Here is a 21,977-nt window from a genome sequence, read left to right as displayed (position 1 = left end):
ATCATGACCTGAGCCGAAGGCAGCGGCTTAACCCACTGAGCCACCCAGGCGCCCCTGTTTTAGTCTTTTAAAACCTTGTTCTTCTGTGATGACTTGGCATTGACTAATTTCCTACAATTATGCCCCCCCAGAAAAAAACATACACAACTAAAATCACCGCCTAGAGGAAAAGGAAATGCACTCTCTCATACCTGGGCAAAGTCTGGGTCTTGAGAGGGGTCACTGAAATCCCGAAACATTCCTACAGCTTGAAGATACTTTTTCATTTGCTTTACTTTTTCTTCATCACGACCTAAATAGGTATTTTAAGAAATAACAAGTAACAGAGGTTAAGATTTCCTGCTGAAGGGATGTCTGGGTGGCTCAGTTGGTTAAGCATCTGCCTTTGGGTCAGGTCATGATCCCGGGCTCCCTGCTCAGCGGGAAGCCTGCTTCTCCCTCTGCCTGCGACTCCCTCTACTCATGTTCTCTCTGACAAATAAGTAAATAAGTAAAAGATTTCCTGGTGAAACGAACGTCTCCACCGGTAAGTACACAAGTAAGGTGCATTCTGCTTACACACACACACCAAAACCTTTGCTGATATTTCAACTTTCTGTCTAATACTCTGACTCTCTGGCTGATGGTGCTCTTTACTAGGGGTCATTAACTGATCTGGACTCTTTTCTGAAGGAGATTCTGGTCCTGTCTGTAAATACTCCCCCTCTCTTTGGTTATCATCGTCCATTCAGAGGACCTCAGGCTTAGTTAATTTTCAGAGCACACCTTCATTACTAAGATCACTTGCTTCCCATCAAATAACCAGTAGTAGAAGACCAGTACAAACACTTAGGCTTCCAAATACCTGAGCCCCTGCGGCTGGCTACACCGTGTCTTTGTCGTATCTTCTGAATTCCCAACAACCATTTTGATTCCATTGATAAAAGGAAAAAATAACCTATAAGTGAGAACCTGTGCACTCCCAAGGGGCAGAGGCAGAAGGCAGTGCTCTGATCCTTGGAGTTCCAGGAAGCCTGACCCAGGGCTGTCTGCACTCACCTGTCTGCACCAGGTACTTGATGCTAACGTCATCAACCGGGAAGAAGGCAGCAGTGGCTCCATACTCTGGACACATGTTCGCAATGGTAGCTCGGTCAGCAATGGACAACTGGGCTACTCCCGGCCCAAAGAACTCCACAAATTTGCCCACGACCCCCACCTGGCGCAGGTGCTGAGCAGCAGAGTAAGAGAAAGCTTGAGACTCAAGAGCCCATCTTTAAGATGCAGAACTAGCACTTTGTAATTCTTATCAGCTAGCCTGGTGAGTAAACATAAAAAATAAACTGGCCCAACATATTTTTAATTACTTTAAAAAATAGAATTTAAAAAGCAATGTTAACTAAATATGGGGAATCTTGGACTGGATCCTGGAACAGAAAAGAGTCATTATTGAAAAAACAGGAGAAGTTTCTAGTTTAGTTAATAGTGTCATACTAATGTTCTTTATTTTGATTAATGTACCATGGTTATATGAGATGTTAATGTTTGGGGAAGTTGGGAGAAAGGTAACAGAACTCTCCTGTTTGATCTGTATTTACATCAGCCATCCTGTAAATCTAAAATTATGTCAAAAACAATTTCTACCCCCCCAAAAAAGAGAGAGAGAAAGAGAAAGAAAAAGTAATGCCCAAAACACAAATAACATTAATAAAAGTTTTACATGATGAGAAGAACTTTTCCTCTCTTATAAGATCACTGGAAGTACCTACAAGTACAAAAAAATCAAATAAATTCTTCCACCCTAAATAGTCTTACATTAGTTTAGTAATTAAGTAACAGGCTTATTTTCAAGGGTATAATGAAAAAATTTCCTGAACACAAGTACAAGTTCATTGTAACCAAAAGATCAGCCAGTGTGACTCCCATCTCTTTCCCAGACATGCCATCAGTCAGGGCTGGGGCCTCCATGGCTCACTTGGCCTGCATTAAGCCAGTCTCACCAGTGGTGTGGACAGCCACACGGACAGGCTCTTCGGGTTACGTGGGCTTCTGCTAAATTCAGAGGGAAAGTCCTACGTAATTCTGCACTTGAAGAACAATGCACAGACATCTATGATAACCTATAGCATTCAAATAAATGCAATTCCAAATTCCATAAAGATTAAATCAAAAAGAAATAGTTTTTGTCCGTTAACAGGAGAGTAGTTATCCCTAACATTCCAAGCCTCCTAACTATACAACCAGACAAAAATAGGTTTGTGATAATAAAAACAAAACACTCTTTTCTAATAATCTTGCAAAATGCTCCTCTCCTTTTGCAAAGCAAGCAAATCGTAAAGTAAAATAAAATAAAATAATTTCTTGCAAAAGCTAAAGAAAAGGAAAAAGAAAGTACTATTTCCGGCTTGGAGTTCCGTTACAACAATGAAAGTTCGAATCCAGAGAAGGGAATTAAAAGAGTCCGACATTAAATCCATAGAAGCAGTTTGTTATTTACACATAAAGACGAACCATGTGGAAAAATGTAGCCTAAGTATAAACACGCTTGGGAACAAGTTTTACAACCTTGGGATAGCGGTTATTTCTAGGAATGCGGAGGACGGCTTTAGCCATAAATATTTCATTTTACTTCTTAAAAAATATGCACACAGGGAGAGCTCCGAAGCAAACGTGGGAAATGTGACCATCTGTTAACTCTCTGTGGTGGCGCATACGCATGTCATTTTAACTTCTGTGTATCTGAACTCTTTCACACTTTCAAAATATTGTTTTAAAGAAAAGGATCCATGCAGCCACGGAAGAGTAAAATGAACATTAACTAACACTTAACCGCAGAACTCTCCCCTTATCTCTTTTTAAAAATCATCAACATCCTATTTCCTAGAGTGCATGGAAACCAAGAGGACTCCATCGTGCATTCGCTCCCTGTGTGTCCCCCAAACCGGCCATGGCCAGGAAGAGGCAGCGTATGGTTACCTTGGTAATGGTGAGCACAATGTCAGTGGATGTCACCAGGGGGTGGGGATTTCCCACCAGCTTGTAGCCAATCACCTGCGGAAGCACCATGCTGATGGGCTGGCCCAGCATGACGGCTTCGGCTTCGATTCCGCCTACGCCTGCAAGGAAGGCATGACGGAGGACCGCTCTCACTGTGCCTCACTATATCCCGCAAGCATAATCCAATCCCCTTACAGAGCTTTACTAGTGCAGATCTGGGTTCTGTAAAGAACAGTTATCTTTTCCCTATTTCCCTCTCCGGAATTTTTAACAACTATTTCTCATAGTGTGGTCCGCGGGACACCTGCATCAAAATCCCCTTGATTCTACAGCAAGTGAAGAAATGGGGTTCAGGGGGAACTGGATGGCTCAGTGGATTAAAGCCTCTGTCTTCCAATAGGGTCATGATCCTAGAGTTCTGGGATCAAGCCCCACATCAGGCTATCTGCTCAGCAGGGACCCTGCTTCCTCCTCTCTCTGCCTGCCTCTCTGCCTACTTGCGATCTCTGTCAAATAAATAAATAAAATCTTAAAAAAAAAAAAAGAAAAAGAAATGGGGTTCAGGAGTCTCCATTTTTTAACAAACAGAGGTGATCTGCATTTATTCTAAATGTCCCTAACCTTTATGCCAGTTCATTCTTCCAAACATTATTACTGAGTGCTTAGGAGACATGAGATAGTCTTCTAGGCACTAGAAATCCAGCAGTAAACAAAACAGACAAATGATCGTGCAAAGTCACGCTCCTGGGATGTCACGGTAAGAGTGGAAATCAAGCTACACAAGAGAAGAGCTTATATGGAAGAGGAACCTGGAACGATGCTCACCCCAACCGAGGACGCCCAAACCATCAATCATGGTAGTGTGCGAATCCGTGCCCACGAGGCTGTCTGGGTAATAATAGCCATCATGATCGAATACCACTCTCGCCAAATACTCCAGATTCACCTGGTGGATGATTCCTGAGCCAGGGGGGATGATCCGCATGTTGCGAAAAGCCTGAGAACCCCACTAGGATTGAGAACGGAAAGAACACCATGAAAACCTGATGTGTTTCTGTGCATCCCACCTCCCTGGCACCTCTCCTTGTACCCACGTATATAAAGAAACAACCAGTGGAACCAAACTCCACCCATACCTTTAAAAATTCAAATCGTTCTCTATTTCTTTCAAATTCCAGGTCTTGATTCTTTTGTAAACTGTCTGTCCTGTCAGAGACAAAAGGTAAATATATACATTTTAAGGCTTGAAATGTTACCAGTCGAATTTATTGGTGATAAACAAACGCACCGGCAATTTCATCCACAGGCTTGCTGGGTGGTGCTGATGCATTCATTCACATGGGAAACGAGAGGGAATTGCCAAAAGTAGAAAGAATAATTATTATTTGGGTCAAGTGATCCTACAATACACGGTGAGTAGCAAACATTAAGGGAATTTAAGTTGAAACTAATCTAATCACAAAGCCTGACTTTTAGGAACAGACTCCAGACAATTATGATGACAACAGCAGCTTTGATATTGAAAGGACTGTTGTTTCTGTACTCCTTTCCCATGGGTGACTTCGTTACAACACCTCTCTGAGCTGAGCCGGGTCTGGGCGGCATTTTCATTTGCTTCTCTCGGGAGACACAGATCAGCAATGCCAGGAGGCACGGGCATTTATACAATCACGATCTCCTAGCTCTTGGACAGAGGTTTCCGAGGAGGATGGTGCTACCCAAGAGCATCTGTGAAGGGCAGATTACATGCTGAGGTTTACTCAAAGTCATTCAGTCCATCAGGAATGACGCAGGCAGAGCAGGGCATCAAGAAGCCTCTCCAGGATTTTTATAATCAAATCACATCTATTGTTTTGAGTTAAGGTAGAATAAACCAGAGTTACGACTTGGCAGGTCGGGCACACAGAACACACTCATAAACCAAACCATGGATTGCGTGTGCACACAGGAAAGGATAGTAGAATTAATAGCTGAGACCTAAGTCAGACTTCATTAATTAGTAGTTAACGCTTACCGACTTCACTGGGCATGAGCCACTCTTCTAAATATTTAAAATTTATTTTCTCATCTAGTCTCCATGGCAACCCTTTAAATTAGATGCCACAAACACCCACATTTTTCCAAAAGAGGCAACTGAGATACAGAGAGGTTAAGAGACTTGCTCAAGACCACGCAGCTAGTATATGCTGGAACCGGAATTGGAACGCTGGCAGCCGCAGCACACAGTCGTGTCACAGGCTTCATGTGTTTTGCACACATGAACTCATCAGTGTGCACAACCATCCTTCACAGAGGTTCCACTCTTAGCCCCGTGTGCAGAAGAGGAGCCGAGGCACAGAGAGCTGAGCTCACCTGTCCAAGGCCAGACATTTGTCGATGATTGAGCCGTCGTCTGAGCCCAAGTCTGACGGCCCTGGGGCCTGTCCCCTGACCGCTGTTCTCTACATCGCATCCACGCTCTTCCTTTACTTATTAATGACCCAGAGAGCCTACTCTGTGCCCCCTGCTGGGAACACAATGGTGTAAGAGCAGTGCGTGCACTGCTCAGAGCCTGCTGGGCGATGCAGAGAAGCAAGCAGGCAACTGTAAGAGTGTGACTGTCACTGCCATGGTACGGGGGGAACACTCAGAAAAGGTCGCAGATTCAGACTGGGGGTGGGGATACCTTCCAGAAGAAAGTGACATTGAGGCAGTCTGAAGGACATGTGGCATCAACCAGATAAAGATAGGCAGGTGCTCCTTGGGCAAAAAAGGACTGGAAGCACTTAGCATTGACAAAGAGCACATTCAGTTACTGCTGAGCAAGGAGCCCGATGCAGGACTCCGTCCCAGGACTCCAGGATCATGACCTCAGCTGAAGGCAGATGCTTGACTCACCGAGCCACCCAGGCCCCCGTGTGAGTTGCTTTGATGGAATCAGTTCCTGAGGGTGCCTTAGAGCAGGCAGCCATAAATTCTAGCTCCACAGGCCAAATCTGGCCCAATACCTGTCCATGTTTGGCCCTCAAGCAAGCAATAATTTTTATATTTGTAAAGGTTGTAAAAAAGAAAAAAGGGTATGTGAGCAGAGACAGTATGCAGCCAGCAAAACCTATAATATTTACTACTGGTCCTTAAAAAGATGTGCTGATCCCTGATGTAGAGTATGAATGCCTGTCAGTGTATGTGTTAAAGAAAAGCAAAAGGCAGAGAGAGAAAGGAGAGATGCCAGCACAGGAGGAAGAGGCAGGACAAGAATGCTGCTCCCGGAACAGCAGAGTCTCTGGACCAGGGCGGCTACTCCTTCAGGCACTCATCTCCTTCTCACTAGTCCACTGAGGGCTCCATCCACATCCACATTTCCTGTATTAGGAATACCGTGACACCACACCGTCAATGGGTCAAACCCTAATGCATGAGTTTCCTTCCCGCATCTCATCCCCACTCCCACTTTTCTACATCATCTAATGACCTCCCCTCCCACCACTTAGTTTCTGCAACTATCAAAGCATTTATTCCAGAAAAAGCCTAACTGGCTCCTGTGGTCTGTTTGGCCTACCTTTGTACCTTTGCCAGAATCCATTCTCTAAAGCACAGATCATTATGACCCACCTGGAACCTGCCAATGGCTTTCCATTTCTACATAAAGTACGAATCCCTTGCCTTAAAAAACGAAGTCCTTCCGTGTGACCTCAAGCTTCCTTTATATGCCCTCTCCTATCACCTGGTCCAAACCTTGTTCAGCTTTAGCCACACTGAAGCCCTCATACTCTCCCAAACCTCACTTCCCTCACACTCCATTCTTTCTGTGCCGAGTGCCTTTTCCAGCGCTCCCCTCCTTGTAAAGCTCCTTTAGGACCTGGAGCACCTGATGCTCCCGGCAGAACCCTCTGGACTCCTCAGGTCAGGATGATTTGCTTCCTTCTCCGTGATTATTCCACCTAGCAACTGCACTGAAGTTATGTGTTCTTTAATTTTCTCTCTTCTAAACTAACCTGTTTCTTAAACAAATACACAGTAGGTCTTAAATAGATTTAAGGAAGCTATCTTGGAACATTGCTCTTAATCATATGGGGCCCTTAATCATATGCCTCTGGCTCTGCTCTTCTCTGGCTCTAGCTCTTCTTCTTCTCTTTTTTAAAGATTTTATTTATTTATTTGACACAGAGAGAGAGAGTGTGATCATAAGTAGGCAGAACACCAGGCAGAGAAAGAGGGGGAAGCAGGTTCCCCGCTGAGCAGAGAGCCAGATGCAGGGCTTGATCCCAGGACCCCGAGAACATGACCTGAGCTGAAGGCAGAGGATTAACCCACTGAGCCACCCCGGATCCCCAGGTTCTAGCTCTCCTACTCGGAACACTTGTGGATGACCAGTCACGGTCTCTTTCCCTCACTGATCCTTCCCAGCACTAGAAGGACAGCAGAAAAGCAGGGTTGGAAGGGTGACATTAATGCCGGAGAATGCTGGCACGTCAGCCTGACATAAATAGCATATTCACAGGACAAGCAGAAGCCAGTAATGCTTAGGCTGTTTTAAGGCAGGTTAATTCCAGGTGAAAGCCTATTTACTCATTAAAACAAAACACCTTTTTTGGCTCAAATTAACAGTGCTAGTTCCTGGAATGAATGAGTAAACAGACCTAGAATTCAGATTTTCCACCACTCAGGACTTCCCTAAATTCACCAATCAACTGAGCTTTTAATAAGGTCTCTGAATATGAGTGGCCTCACAGACTAAAGAGGAAATTTCTCCTTAGTTACATAGTTTGAATTCAGATTTGGATGTATTTCAAATTTTCTGAGTATTACATTTAATGGTACTCCAGAAATTCAAAAACAGTATTTACAGAGGAGATAATTTCCATACCCATAAAATCTAGCCAGAAATTGTTATGATATCTTGTTGGGTTTTTTATTTAAGGTTATTTTTGAGGTAACTTTGAAAAACTTTACAATAATGAGTTAGCTAGACCTTTCATTCCTAAAAATGTTGAGGCCAATTATTTTTATTCAAACCAGGCAAAGAGCTCAGAAATACTTAAATGGGAATACTTATCATCTGAGCACCCCATCCACAGTTTTTCTAGTTCATGTCTGGAAATACCTGGAAATCAGCCCATAGACACAGTTCCACAAAATTTGGGACATATCACATTTAATTCCTTACAAAAATGAAGAAAGAGACTGGGAGGTCAAATTGCAAAACCAGATTCAAGCAATAAAAACAAAACACCACCAATGAAAATACTTCTAACAAAAATGTTGTCTTTCATTAAAAAAAAAAAAAAAAAATGTGTTCCCAGATTTGGGTATCAGTTTGGATCAAAGTCCTTCCCCCTAGCTCCCCACTGGACTTTGCTGTTTTCATAAAATGTTTTCAGTAGTGCAGTATAAATGAAAAGGGTCCATAAAAAAACTGAAACTGGAGTTGATAGATTTCAAGGTTTAAAGAGGAAAAATAAATTACAGCAAACTTTGTGATGCCCCGGATTCATACTGCTTAATCAACAGTCAGGAGCTCTTTGAATTTTGAGTCAAAAGACTTCAGACATTAAAACAATTACAATTCTGTCCCCACCAGTCCTTTCACCTTCCAGGCAGTGAAATCAAGGTAAATCATCAATGCCAATGAGAATTTCCAAGAAAGATAAAGTTGCCCATGATTTTGTGAGGCTACTTGTATAAATTCTGCAGTGGGGTGTTGGGAAATATCTTTTTTCTCAAATTGAATAACATTTTGTGGATGTATTTTTAATTCTTCCCTTTGACACCAAACCATTAAATTGAGCTCACGTGATTTAAGGGACAAAAAAAAAAAAAAAAAAAAAAAAAGACAAGTTGCCTAAGAATGAGGTTAGAGTCCAAAGGAAAGGGAACAGCTGCTAAGGATCCGTTTGTTCCAAGAATCGTCAATTCAGAGGACAAATCACATTTCTCTTTATCCTGAATTTATCTGGTTTTTACAATGGCAACCTTAATCTGAGAATGGCCAGTTACCCCAGTTCTCTTGAAGCTGTATGGAACCCATTTAAATCTCCAAGAAAGCAAGTTTCTTTTTTCCTCTGTGAATGGTTTGTTTCATACTGTTAAATGAGTTTTTATTATAAAAACAATAGCTTCTTACAATCCCAGGAATAAATCATTTAGAAGTTTTTCTAATCTTTTAATCTCTGTATAACTTTTCATCTAGCTGAGATCACACTATATATGCAATTTATATCTGGCTCATTGAGCTCTGACATGAGCATGTTCCAAGTGTTATTAAACACTTTATGATTATAACAGTAAATGTTAACTAATAATTCACTTTAAGCACATACCATAATTTAATAAATCATTCTCCTTTGTTGGACATTAAGAATGCTTCTAGGTTTCCATTATTATAAATAATGATTTAATGAACACTATTTAGTGATTAAGCTACTCCTGAATTTCTAGATTATCTATGAAGGGGTAATGCTCTGAAGCGGAAATTCCAGCACAAAGGATATGACAATTTCTAATAATCTTCATACACACTGCTTTCATCATTCTTAATTTATTATTAGCAGTGCATAAAAGTGTCTCCTTCATGACACCTTTATAATTAATAAGTTTATTTTCTAACCTTAATTATATTGATAAGAGAAAATGGTATCTCAAGAATTTAATCTACTTTTTTATTACTTCTGAAGTTGAAAAGGATTTATATAGTGTTCACTTGCTTTTCCTTTTATTGTGAAATTTCCACTTTCCTTTACCCATTTATCTGCTGAGTTTTATTATTTTTGAATGGATTATGCACACTGTTTATATATTAAGAATATTAACCCTCTGTCATATTTGTGGCAAATCTTTTTAAAGATATTTACTGTTAATTTTGAAGTCATTAAAACTATAGTCCTTTTTCTTTTTTGCTTCATTCTTTGTTTTTAAATTTAGAAAGGTCTCCTCAAGACATTTGACATATACATAATTTTCTTCTAAGTTTTTTGATGATTTAACTTAAAAAATATTAAAGCTTTAATTCACAGGCATCACTCTCTCTCCCAAATAATTAATTTCCCCAGCACTGAGTGTGGTAAAGTTCCCTCTTTCCCCACTCATAGTTGATAATAACTATTCAGTTATTCTTCTAGCAGTACCTGGTTTTGCCCTCCCTGTATAATCCGGCAGTTACTCCTACAACAGATGGAGTGTATTCCCCACCCCTAATTTAGGGCTGGACTTGCTTCGATTAATGTCACTGTGAAGAGAATTGATTCTATGCCTGCCCTGATCTAATAAGCCTCAAGAGATACTGTGGGTTCCTACTTGCCCTCTTGAGACTCTGTGATGTTCACCAGATAGCTGCTTTCTCCTTCAGCCTGGGCCCCAGAAGAAGTAAAAAGAAAAAAAAAATACATTAAAAAAAATAATAAAAAATCTTCACTGGAAAATCTATAGTAAGTTTGAGTTTTTCTGAACACATCTTTTAAAGATTTTCTTCTGTTTATCTACATACACCAACAAGGAAGACTTGAACTGTAAGACTCTGCACAAAACAGAAAACCCAAGAATTGATCCTAATCTCTCACCTTCTGTTGAAGTCCACCTGGATGGAATGATCAATTACAAGATCGGCGGGACAGACGGGGTTTATTTTCTCCGGATCTCCTCCTAACTTCTTCACGGCATCACGCATGGCAGCAAAGTCAACCACAGCTGGCACACCCCTAAGAAAACAGAGCGTTAAGCAGAAGACAAAACTGTTGAATGAGTGTCCTTGGAATGGTCAGCTTTGGCCTCCACTGACAACACTGGCCTGGCCATGAGCCAGTTTCATCAGTGGGGTGAGCAATGGATGACTCAGAAAAGTGGAAGCTGCTAAACACCTTTCCTTGAGCAGACATTGGTAGTAAGTGCCATGACTGGGTGGTATCTCTACATGAAGTTTTGTCATTGCATTAAAGTTAACAACAAGTAGGGTTTAACCAGAGACTCTGGGAAAGCAGGCACTTAAAAACTCTGGGAACGTTACTGCCTCGGCTGATTCCCATTCATATGATGGGGAGACAAAAGCCTAGAGAAGATCCATGGATCTGACCTCCAACTTCAGACCAAATTTCAAGAAATGGATGTAATTCAGAGAAGTATGCTATGAATCAAATTGAGACTAGGTCGAATCATTCCATTTTATTATTTTAGAGTGTAAAATTTGTTCTCTAGACTGTCTTCTAGAAAAATGAAATTTGGTCTCTAGGAGGAATAAAAAATCATCATTTAAAAATGGAAAGGCAGGGGCGCCTGGGTAGCTCAGTGGGTTAAGCCTCTGCCTTTGGCTCAGGTCATGATCTCAGGGTCTTGGGATCGAGCCTCGCATCAGGCTCTCTGCTCAGTGGGGAGCCTGCTTCCCTTCCTCTCTCTGCCTGCCTCACTGCCTACTTGTGATCTCTCTCTCTCTCTCTGTCAAATAAATAAAATCTTTAAAAAAAAAAAAAAAAAAAGGAAAGGCAGTGTCTAAAAAAATAGGCCATGATGAGGAGTAAAGACTCCTGGGAATAGCAGGATGTGAACTGAGGCTTAACGGCAACAGGTCAGGCCTTGTGGCCTCCAAGTCTCCCCTAAGGGGACAGCACATCACTGTTCTAAAGTCAGCTGTTTGAAACTGGCTATGTGGGTAACAGGATGTGAGGGAGAGAAGATTCTAAGATAGCCCTACCTAATGCTACTTCTTCCACCTTCTTCTAGTGTACCTAAAACTAGGATCTCCCAGACCAAAGATGCTGACCTTCGCCATTGGAAGAGGCGGCGTGCCTACATATCCCAGTGTGTCCGAGACAATCTCTTGCTGTCCAGGATAACACACCGCTTACATTTTCGAAAGTGTCTGGATATTGGGTGATAAATTATACAGGTACTCTGTGTGTGTGCGCGCACGTGTGTGAAGCTTGATCTAAAGGCTGACAAGGGAGGTGGTGAAGAGGGGAGTGGAGTGACATTAGGCTCACGTGAAGTCCTGCAGGATGACGCGGGCAGGCTTAAATGGCACTTCTATGTTCTTATGCTGCATGACATTCCAATTTAGGATATTTTCGATGTCATTTTTCTTCACCAAAAACTGATCGCAGTTCCGAACGGCTGCCTCCAGGAGGACTCTGATTGAAAATGGTAAGCGTTCTAGGGGAAAAAGGAGAAGGCGTAACAAAACAAACAAAAGCCACGAGACACCTTCTCATAAGAGCCAGTTAAAGCCAATCTCTATATAAACTCGATATAAGGCATCAGACTACTCTTCCAACAGGGAAAGAGGCCAAGTTTAAATTGGGATTTCCACAGTTTAAAATATAAGCATATCGAATGGGTTTAAGAGACATTTGGTACTTGAAAATACCCACAGACTAAGCAAAAATAAATATATATATTTATAGTTAATTCTTTCATAATAAATTATTGCCCTATCTTGGATTCCAAAAACAGAGTTTCCCTTAAGTTATCATGAAAGAAGTCAATCTAGATATTTACTGTATTATATGTTGGCAAGTAACACCCATGCAAAGTAATATTTCTTATGAAAACTAGTGTTTAAGAAAATAGAAAATAGGTGGTGGGTATTGTAGAGGGCACAGATTGCATGGAGCACTGGTTGTGGTGCAAAAATAATGAATACTGTTATGCTGAAAAAATAAAAAAAAAAAAAAAAAAGAAAAGAAAATAGAAAATAACTCCTTTACAACTGTTGTAATTAAGACCAAAGACAGTCACATGCACCTTTCAAAGGAAATACAAGCCTGAATATCACATAGGATGGCCCTGGTAATGGGTCTAAGGATAAGACAATGGTAATTCATAAGAAAAACTATTTTGTTTATTTATAAAAGAAATGTTCTATCCTGATCTATGAAAATTATTCACCAATACTATTTGGAAAAGATTAGAGTGCTCAGGTAGAAAGTAGAGGGTTTGGAATAAAAGAGACCTGTTTTTGTCTAATTCTACTACCCACATAGTTGTTTTTTGATCATATCACTGACCCTCTCTGGGCCTCAGCATCCTCAGGTCTTCTTATGTTTTATAAATGTGACCTCACAGGGCTGTTATACAGATTAAATAATATAATATGTATGTACAAACACTCTATATACTATAAATGTTACATAAATATCACATGATTATAATTATTACTTACTTGAAAATGGGCAACGTAAGAAAGATATGTGTGTGTGTGAGTTTGTGCGCTTAATCCAAGATCATTCAGACACTTCTGCTACTCCCTCTTTCAACTCTCCTAAAGGCTAATTAGTTATATAGCTTAATTATTATGTAAACAAGACTCTAACTGCTCTGATAACAATTACGTCAGAGAGCCATGGACCTACCATATCTTGAATCCTTCAATTTATTCAAATTGAAGAATTTCTTTCCTGGTTGTGCAAGATCCAAAGGCTCAACAAGGTGTGCAAATGGGTTGCTCATGATTCTTGATGGCCACGTGTTCCTGAGAAAAGAAAAAAGAAAAAAAAAGAGAACATTTAATTTCTACTTTCAAAGCTGGATTTCATTGATTCTGAGGCGTATTTGCCCTCTTTAATGATTATGGTACATATCCACTTCAAGACATCACTTATCTTTTCAAAGTAGGAGGAGGGCGGGACATACATGACTCCAAGAATGGCATCTTAGCAAATAAAATGGGCTTCTGTGAAGCTATTGCGAAAGCTAGCATTCACCTCTAAAGAGAGCATAAAATCCCAAACTTCTTTTGTCTGATGGCTACAACTTTCCAACCTTCTTCCGCTGATAAGGTATGCTGTGTCTCATGGTAAATCCCGAATACATGAAACAAACTTCTGAGCTGGACTCCTGTCTTTCTTGACAGGAGGTAAAAGGTCCATACAGATGACATGCAATTGTATAAAACTTGAACTTTGGAAATAGGGGCTCGGAAGCAGCTATTTTCTGTTGTAACCGTCTCTGCAGCATTTGACGTTAATGTATTAGTTTGAAGTCTTCCTGATTCACTTTTGCATGTGGTGGCAACGCAGTGTTCAATCGGGGAATCTCTGTTCCTGCAGAGGGGCATAAAGGCCCAAACTGCCCAGATATGTGTGGAGGAGACCCTCTACCCCAGCTTCAGCCAGGACTTATGTATCTTTGTATAAACGGTAAGCAGTGAACATAGGAGGACACTGTTCCTGGACTCCACCACACAGATAGATGGCAATTTCAAGTAACTGTACAACTGAGAGCAGATGCACTGGAGAAAGAGTTGGAAGACCTGCTTTCCAGTCCTACCCCTTGGGAAAACAGTCTTAATTTTGAGATAAGAACAGTAACATTTCTGGGGTGCCTGGCTGGCTCGGTCGGTGGAGTGTGCAGCTCTGGATCTCGGAGTGGTGAGTTCAAGCCCCACGCTGGATGTAGAGATTACTTAAAGAGAAAATCTTAAATAAAAAATAGTAACATTACCCAATTAACCCAGGAGTTTTATGAATACTTAAATATTCAACATATTCTGGGGACGACTGATGTGGCGTGATCAACATATTACTGTAAAATGAAAAAACACTTGTGGGCATTGCCTCAGGGGATAACGTGGGTTCCGTCCCAGCCACCACAATACGGCAAATATCACAGTAAAGTGAGTCCACTGAAGTTGCTGGTTTCCCAGTGCATTTAAACGCTGACACTATACTGTAATCTAGCAAGTACACAACAGTATCATGTCTAAAAAAATAATGTACCGATTTTAATGAAGAAAACCTTTATTGCTAAAAAATGCTAACCATCATCTGAGCTTCCAGGTAGTTGTCATCTCGGACCACAGAGCACCACGCCAAATGCACAGTGAAGAAGCTGGATGTATCATGAACATTGTCACAATGTGACACACATACACGAGAACAAATGCTGTTGGGAAAATGGCGGCAGGAGACTTCCTCAATGCAGGGTTGCCACAAACCTTCAATTTGTCCAAACTGTAGTGTTTGCACAGCACAATAAAATGAGGTCTGCCTGTACAGGAAATGACTGTTTGGGGGGATGAAAAGTGACAAGTGGTTCTTGTCTCCACAGACAGGCCTGTTTCTTCATTAAAACACAAAAGGGACAGGCTGCTGCAACTGGGGCAGGGAAGTCAAGACTAAGAGTAAGACTCAGTGTCCACCGTACATCCTTTCATATCGTGTGCATTCTTACCAGCATGCACATGCCACTGGTTGAAAACAAGTCACAAGTTTTAGAGAAATAGCTCTTTGTGCATGTACTAAGGCTGGTGCTAGGTGATTGTGGAGAGAAACTCTGGCTGAGAGGCAGTCCCTGCCTCTGTGGAGGCCGGAGGACAAGCCAGACGCCTGTCACGGGCTCCAGAGAACGCCGGGGAGAGTGTCTTTCTGCCAGTGGCTGTGCTGGGAACTGCTTTTGTCTCCTAATTCCCCGTGGGGAAAGATCATCCTATTTGTCAAGCAAGTCTGGCAGTGTGGATTTCCACATGGACTCCCTTGATTTAGAAGTGTTGGTAAGGAAAGGTTTCTAAATGACTGCGTGGGTTTGCTGCATGACGGCCAAACTGAACATGCCTGCGGGCGCCGCGTGACCTGGGGACTGGAGGACCGCAGGGTCACCAGAGAGAGAAAACTCGGGTAGGGGACTATACTGGAAGGGAGGAGGCGAGAGGTGACCTGTGTGAGCCGCTGGAGGGTGGCCGCTGCAATGGAAGAAGAGTCAGAGGCTGGAGAAAGGGTGGCCGCGGAGTCACCGCGAATAGGCCCCTTTGAGGGGAGAGCACTCTCAGTGCCACACAGATGGGAGAGACTTCCCACCCCTCCCCACTAAATGAGGAGCCAGGTAAGAGGACAAAAAACCTAGAAATACAATGTTTAGTAAGAAATGTGTTTGCCCGTATGCAGGAGTTTACAAATCTGTGGGCTCAGAAAACAAGACTAGTAACTGGAATTGTAAAGGTGTAAACTGAAAAAGGCTATCATCCTATTCTCCCTTGGATTTGCTATCATTGCCCCTAGACTTAACCACTCTAAACAGCAGCAAATGCAAGAGTAAAACTGCTCTTTGCCTCCCAGGGAGATGGATCAAGAGAACGGTGTCTCCGTAGCCGCGGGACCCGTGAGAATCTCTGCAGCCACAGAAGACGTGGGGGACGCTCCCAGAACCGGGCAGGGTGGGTCATTCACATCTTTAAAAAGCCTCAAGGCTCTGAATCATTCCTCTCTCTGTGTCAAACCCTAAAGAGGCCAGGCGCCTCCAGTTTGCCAAAATTCTGTGGTGAAATCAACCGCTAAGTTGTACCCATGTTGGCCATGAATCAGCGAGGCTGAAATGTGTCCATCCGCTTCCCCGGAGCCTACAAATGCCCTGGGGCAGAACTTCCGAAGACTCAGTCCATTCCGGCTCCTCCCACCACAGAGCCAGCCAGTGTTCCAGGACAGACATAGAGACCGTCATGGCGTTTATGGAAAATGGCTTTGTAAAGTGTTCTACCGTCTGCTTCCCTTTTTCCTTAGAAACTAGATAATTGTCTAATTTCACCATATTAATGAACCAAATTCTCCTTGCAGAAGCTAAAAGAGAAAGAAATCAGTCCCTAGTTACTCAGTAGCAGCATGTAAGTACCTGGGTACGGAAACATAAATACCCAGGGCTTTACACCATCTTCTCTAATTTTGGCGACATCTCTGTAAGTAAAAGCATGTCATTATTTCCATTTTACCCCTGAGGAAACTGCAGCTCAGAGAGATAGAAGAACTTGCCTAAGGACATACACCTAGCAAGAGGCAGAGCTGGGTTTTAAATCCTCCCTCCGAGAAACAACTCCTGTTCTTTTTTTTTTTTTTAAAGATTTTATTGATTCATTTGACAGACAGAGATCACAAGTAGGCAGAGAGGCAGGCAGAGAGAGAGGAGGAAGCAGGCTCCCCGCTGAGCAGAGAGCCAGACGTGGGGCTCCATCCCAGGACTCTGAGATCACCACCCAAGCCTAAGGCAGAGGCCTTAACCCACTGAGCCACCGAGGCGCCCCACAACTCCTGTTCTTAAAGGGGCATGCTGGCTAGAGGTCACCAACCAGCCCCACAGGTTAAAAAGAAAATGCCAGAAGAGGCTCAGGGACCTGAGAATTCCTCCTCCTGGAACTCACTTTGGAATCCTGGAGTTGCCTTTCCTTCTTCCCAGGGTCACCCCAGCAGGTCGGTCTGAGCTCAGCGTTGTCACATGTCCCTTGCACTCTTCACTGAGCCACAGGTCAATGGAAAGCAACAGGAGCTGTGTTCTGGCGTCCAAAAACTGGTTTTGCTTCCAAGTTGGGAAACAGTCCTTTCACAAAACCACCTGGAGGGCTCTGGAAATCCCTCCCAGTTTCACTCAAGCTATCACTCCTGTCTTAAATAACTTTACAGGAACTCCCCGTGCTTCAGCGATCCCAAGAGAAAGCCAAAATCAATCATGTTCCAAGGAGGGTCGGAGGGAGAGATCTTTGGCCTGGGAACAGTCCAGACCCAAAGTAGAATCTGGGCATCATGAACGCTTCCCAGGTCTGCCTTCCCCTGGCCAGAATCGTACCTCAACCTCAAACCTCTAGTAGTACTGCAAATCCTGCAGACTCCAAAACTACCTGTGGTCTGGGTTTCATCTAGAAACCTGCCCTCTTACCTCCCACATACATGTAAAGCCCACACCCCACTGTTTCAACTCCTTTCTTTTCTTATTCCCCCACTTTGCCTCCCCTCTGCTTTGTTCCTGCCTTTTTTCTGTTCTACCTAATCCCCATTCAATGCTCATAAAAGGAAGGCGTGAACAGAGGGAGTCACTGTGGATTTCTTGGGAGAGGGTGGAGTGTTATCCTAGTTTTTTTTTTTTTTTTTCTTTTTCTTTTAGCGGGGAAGGGTTCGTGTGCATGGAAATGGGTGCTACCGTTTTCTGTTCCACAGATTAAGAACAGGATTGCATGGAGGCTAAGGAAAAGAGAAGAGGAAAAGAAAAAAGGAAAAGAGAAAAGAAATTTTTTTAAAAAGAAGAAAGTTAAGAAGGGGAAGTGATATCTTTGAAGCAGTGACACTGAGCTCATTTGGAGCTTGTGCTTCATGAACAGAACCGTTGGGAGGGCTCAACAGTACCCACCCCGAGTGTGAATCAGGTAGGACCCGTGACCAGTGCTTATGCAAAAAGGAATTTTAAAAAGAGACACTTGCACTGTATCTGAAACCCTTCACTACACCTAGCTCACACTCTTTAAAATCAGGAGAATTATTTGGTTGAGAAACAGTGTCTTTGGAAGGTAACCCATCCTGAAATACCAGCTGGGTGACGTGTCCAATGTCATGATGCCCTCGGGTCCATCTTGTGCATGGATACAAAGAAGAGCGGGAGTGGGGAGAGAGTGCTGAACGCCAGATTTTTAAGGTAAAAAATTTTTTTGTTAATTTCTAAAAAAAAAAAAAACAACTAACTAAACATTAGACACAGGCAGACAGATCTGAGACATTTAACAAATGAACCATGCTGTCGGTAAAAAAGGTACAGGGAGTTCAGAGCCATGGCTCCACCCCAACCACAGTCTTGCTGCCAGTCAACCTTTGGTCCCAATTCTGGATGCCTGCACGTGACTCGGAGAGCACTACCATTTGTGCTTACGTGGTATGGCATTAACTGATCCCCCCCACCCCCATGCCCTCGGGACACCTTGTCCTAGGTGCTTCGAAGGTGATGAGACAGGATCAGAGAATGTTGAGCCTTCTGGAAAGAACTTTAGACATGCAGTAGCATGTTCCTGACCAGAAAACAGGCCCCCAGGAAGAAAGCGGGGTCAGTGGATTTATGAGTGGTAGACCTAGGAAGAACATACAAATGACTTTCTCTCCAGTGAAATGCAAATTTCTGGCAGGGGAAAAAAAGAATGCTTAAAATCCTTCAAAAGTAAAGTTGAAAAAGTACCACTCAAAGCACTTTCACATATCACAATCTTCTGGAGCTTTTGTGAGTTAGTTCTCTAAGCACTGACTGAGCCTTCCATGGGGTTCCAAACTGCAGAGAACTGACTGTCAGCTACACTTTGGGAAAGTGTAGCTTTCCCAACTTAGGGCTAAGTTTTTAACAATCTGCCCTGGATGACTGAGTTTATTCCGAGAGGCAGAGGAGTAAGGGCAAATAAATTTTACTGATACAAATATCGAACATACAATTCCTTACTCAGATTCAACATAAGAAATGTGAGCTAAGACACATCAAGTAATGTAAGTGGAACAGAAAAAATTGCAGAATAATATGTATATTAGAATCTAACTTAAGTTAAAAACGCAAGACTATTAGTATATATTTATCCATACACATACCATTGTATATGTAAATGAATACAAAAAGAAAGATCTAGAATAAAGTTAACATTGACTATCCCTAGATAGAAGAAAGAATACATGGTTTAAAGGGCAGGGCAGGGCGGGGTGGGGAGGACTTTTAACTTCTGAACAGAATCCAGGCTCTATTTTCTGCAAGCATGTTTTCTTTGTCACTTACTTTAAAAAAGCTGGGGCGGGGGCACCTGGGTGGCTCAGTGGGTTAAGCCTCTATCGTCCACTCAGGTCGTGGTCCCCGGGTCCTGGGATCGAGCCCTGCATCGGGCCCTCTGCTCAGCAGGGAGCCTGCTGCCCCCTCTCTCTCACCTGCCTCTCTGCCTACTTGTGATCTCTGTCAAATAAATATATAAAATCTTTAAAAAAATAAAATAAAAAAATGATGAGAATTTATTTAAAAGTAAACCCATTCTGCTCCCCAAATGCTGTCCTTTGTCACCACTGACGCAGTGCACTGGTTCTGAAGAGAATCTGTGAATGGTTCACATCTAACTTTAGACGGACTTCTTGCATACTTCGTATCCGTGGAACGTTATCAATCCAGGTGGGACCCCTTCCTACTCACCACCCTCCCCAGCCCCATCTCCACTTCCTCCCTCCACCAGCAATCCCAGCATGAGACCAAACCTGCTGCGGTTATCAAAAATATTACAGTAAGAAATAGATGATCATTGCAGAAACATTAGAAAGTGCAGATAAACAAAAAGAAGTAAATAAAAGTCACCATAGGAGTTTGGAGTTTCACCTAACATGACTTTTTTAAAAAAATATTTTATTTATTTATTTGATAGCGACATAGTGAGAAAGGGAATACAAGCAGAAGGAGTGGGAGAGGGAGAAGCAGGCTCCCCACCGAGCAGGGAACCCAATGCGGAGCTCGACCCCAGGACCCTGGGATCATGACCTGAGCGGAAGGCAGACACTTAACGACTATGCCACCCAGGCGCCCCCTAACATGACTTTTAAATGGATTTGGATCTCTTTAAAGAATGGATTAGACCTCACGTTATTTTGTAAATTGCTTTTTTTTTTTCACTCAGCAATATATCTTTATCAGGCCAGCATGTGATATTTTATATCACTTTTAAATACACTATAAAAATCTATCATCCAGATATACAACAATTTACTTAAATCTCTTATTATTAAAATACGTAGTTTGTTTCCAAGTATTAACATTCAAACAATGCTGCAACCTTTGTACACTCTTCTTTGAGTAGGTCCTCAACCCATTTCCTCCATATAAATTCCTAGCTTTTGGTTCCTAGAAGTAGGGCAGCTGGGAGAAAGGATTTGCATGTCTGGATTCTGTTCAACGTCACCACGTGGCCTGGGAAAGACTGTTCCCACTCAGGACCCTTCTCTGAGGCAGCGAATGCAAGTGCCTCAACCAGGTAATGTAATTCTTTCTTTCTTTGGACAAATTGAGAGATTAAAAAGCTAATCTTGGGCATTTCTTTAATTGCTAGTGAGTGAAGGTGAATACTTTTTCATCTGTCCCTTCACCATGTGAATTTCTTCTTTTGTGAAATGTCTGCGGGACAGGCCAAACCGAGATGGCCTCTGGTGACCAAATGTTCTCATCTCTGTGGGGGACTTGACTGAGCTATTAATGTGGCTAAGACACGGCTCTGTAACCCTGTAAAGGCAAGAACGGAGCCCAAAACTCTGATGGGGCCCTAAAATCTTTAGACAGTTTGACTCCACGCTGGGGTATGTCTAGCTGGTTAGAGCAAGGTAGGTGGCCCCTTTACCTTAAATCATGGGCAAAATCCCCATTTGGTTCAGCGAGCTTTGTTATCTGTTAGGCAGACTTAACTTCCAAGCCCCCAGACAACAATCTTGCAGATGGGTTTTGATGTGGGAAACAAAGGCAGAAGAAAGATTATTAAATTTCCTTACTAATTCCAGCCCATTGACAAGTTTTTGAAACAGGCAGAGTGACATTCTTCTAGAGACTCAGCTCCCTTGATGTTGAATTGTTTGCTAAGGGCAGAAGGCAATCTTAGCCCAAGCCCCAAGATCCTGTCGGTCTACTTTAACATAAAAAAATTCCTTTGGGAACTTCCTTTATCTCTCCCCCTTCCCCCCCATATACATGTTAGAAATCACCCTCCAAGCATATGACTCACCGGTATACATCTGAAAGGTCCCATGACTATGTTTTTACTAAACAATATTAAATGACCTTTCCCAACAATAGATAAGTCCCCTCAGGATCCTGAGAACCTTGTTTCCAAAATACCTGGGAGGCCTACACTATCCCTACCCCCTCCCAACTTGGAGGTATATAATGGGCCATGCAGCTTTTTCTGCCCATGGGTCCTGTCCCTGTCAGCTTCCACCCCTAATGTCTTTCCTACATGAGGTTTTGTGTGGGAGACTGAGTCTGGGGTCTGGGCAGCGCACTGCTAAACCATCACTCTTGCTAGAAGCACATCTTGGACCACGCACCCAGATGGCAGGGAATGCCGCACCACCGGGCTATCCCGCACAGTCAGATTTGTGGAAACGCATGGAAAAAGGCGACTTTGGCTAAATGCCGGTGACAGATACAGTAAGATTTAGCTCTTTGAGTCACTTTCCAGCCATTGGAGTATATAAATCCAAGATTTAGCTGCTTCTGTTATCAGAGTTGAATCCTCTTCGGTTATCTTATGATAGAGAAAGAGGCACAGATATGAATGGGCCCCACAACCAACT

The 21,977-nt window shown here is 42.6% G+C and overlaps 1 protein-coding gene across 1 annotated transcript in view; it reads right to left on the bottom strand.

Moving 5' to 3' along the window:
• The window catches only part of ACO1 (aconitase 1), a 58,202-nt gene that overhangs the window by 22,479 nt on the left and 13,746 nt on the right, over nt 1-21,977 (bottom strand). Inside the window, exons 2-9 of the mRNA XM_047700442.1 lie at nt 13,293-13,411; nt 11,925-12,093; nt 10,512-10,649; nt 4,113-4,182; nt 3,802-3,985; nt 2,956-3,095; nt 1,039-1,210; nt 192-292 (exon numbers count right to left, since the gene is read on the bottom strand). Coding sequence (XP_047556398.1) covers nt 192-292; nt 1,039-1,210; nt 2,956-3,095; nt 3,802-3,985; nt 4,113-4,182; nt 10,512-10,649; nt 11,925-12,093; nt 13,293-13,389 — 1,071 coding nt within the window. The 5' untranslated portion in view covers nt 13,390-13,411. The remainder of the gene's footprint in view (nt 1-191; nt 293-1,038; nt 1,211-2,955; nt 3,096-3,801; nt 3,986-4,112; nt 4,183-10,511; nt 10,650-11,924; nt 12,094-13,292; nt 13,412-21,977) is intronic.

Source organism: Lutra lutra, chromosome 13 (assembly GCF_902655055.1).
Source record: "Lutra lutra chromosome 13, mLutLut1.2, whole genome shotgun sequence".
Taxonomy (NCBI): Eukaryota; Metazoa; Chordata; class Mammalia; order Carnivora; family Mustelidae; genus Lutra; species Lutra lutra.
The sequence above is the reverse complement of the archived record's forward strand: the minus strand, read 5'-3'. Positions and strand labels throughout refer to the sequence as shown.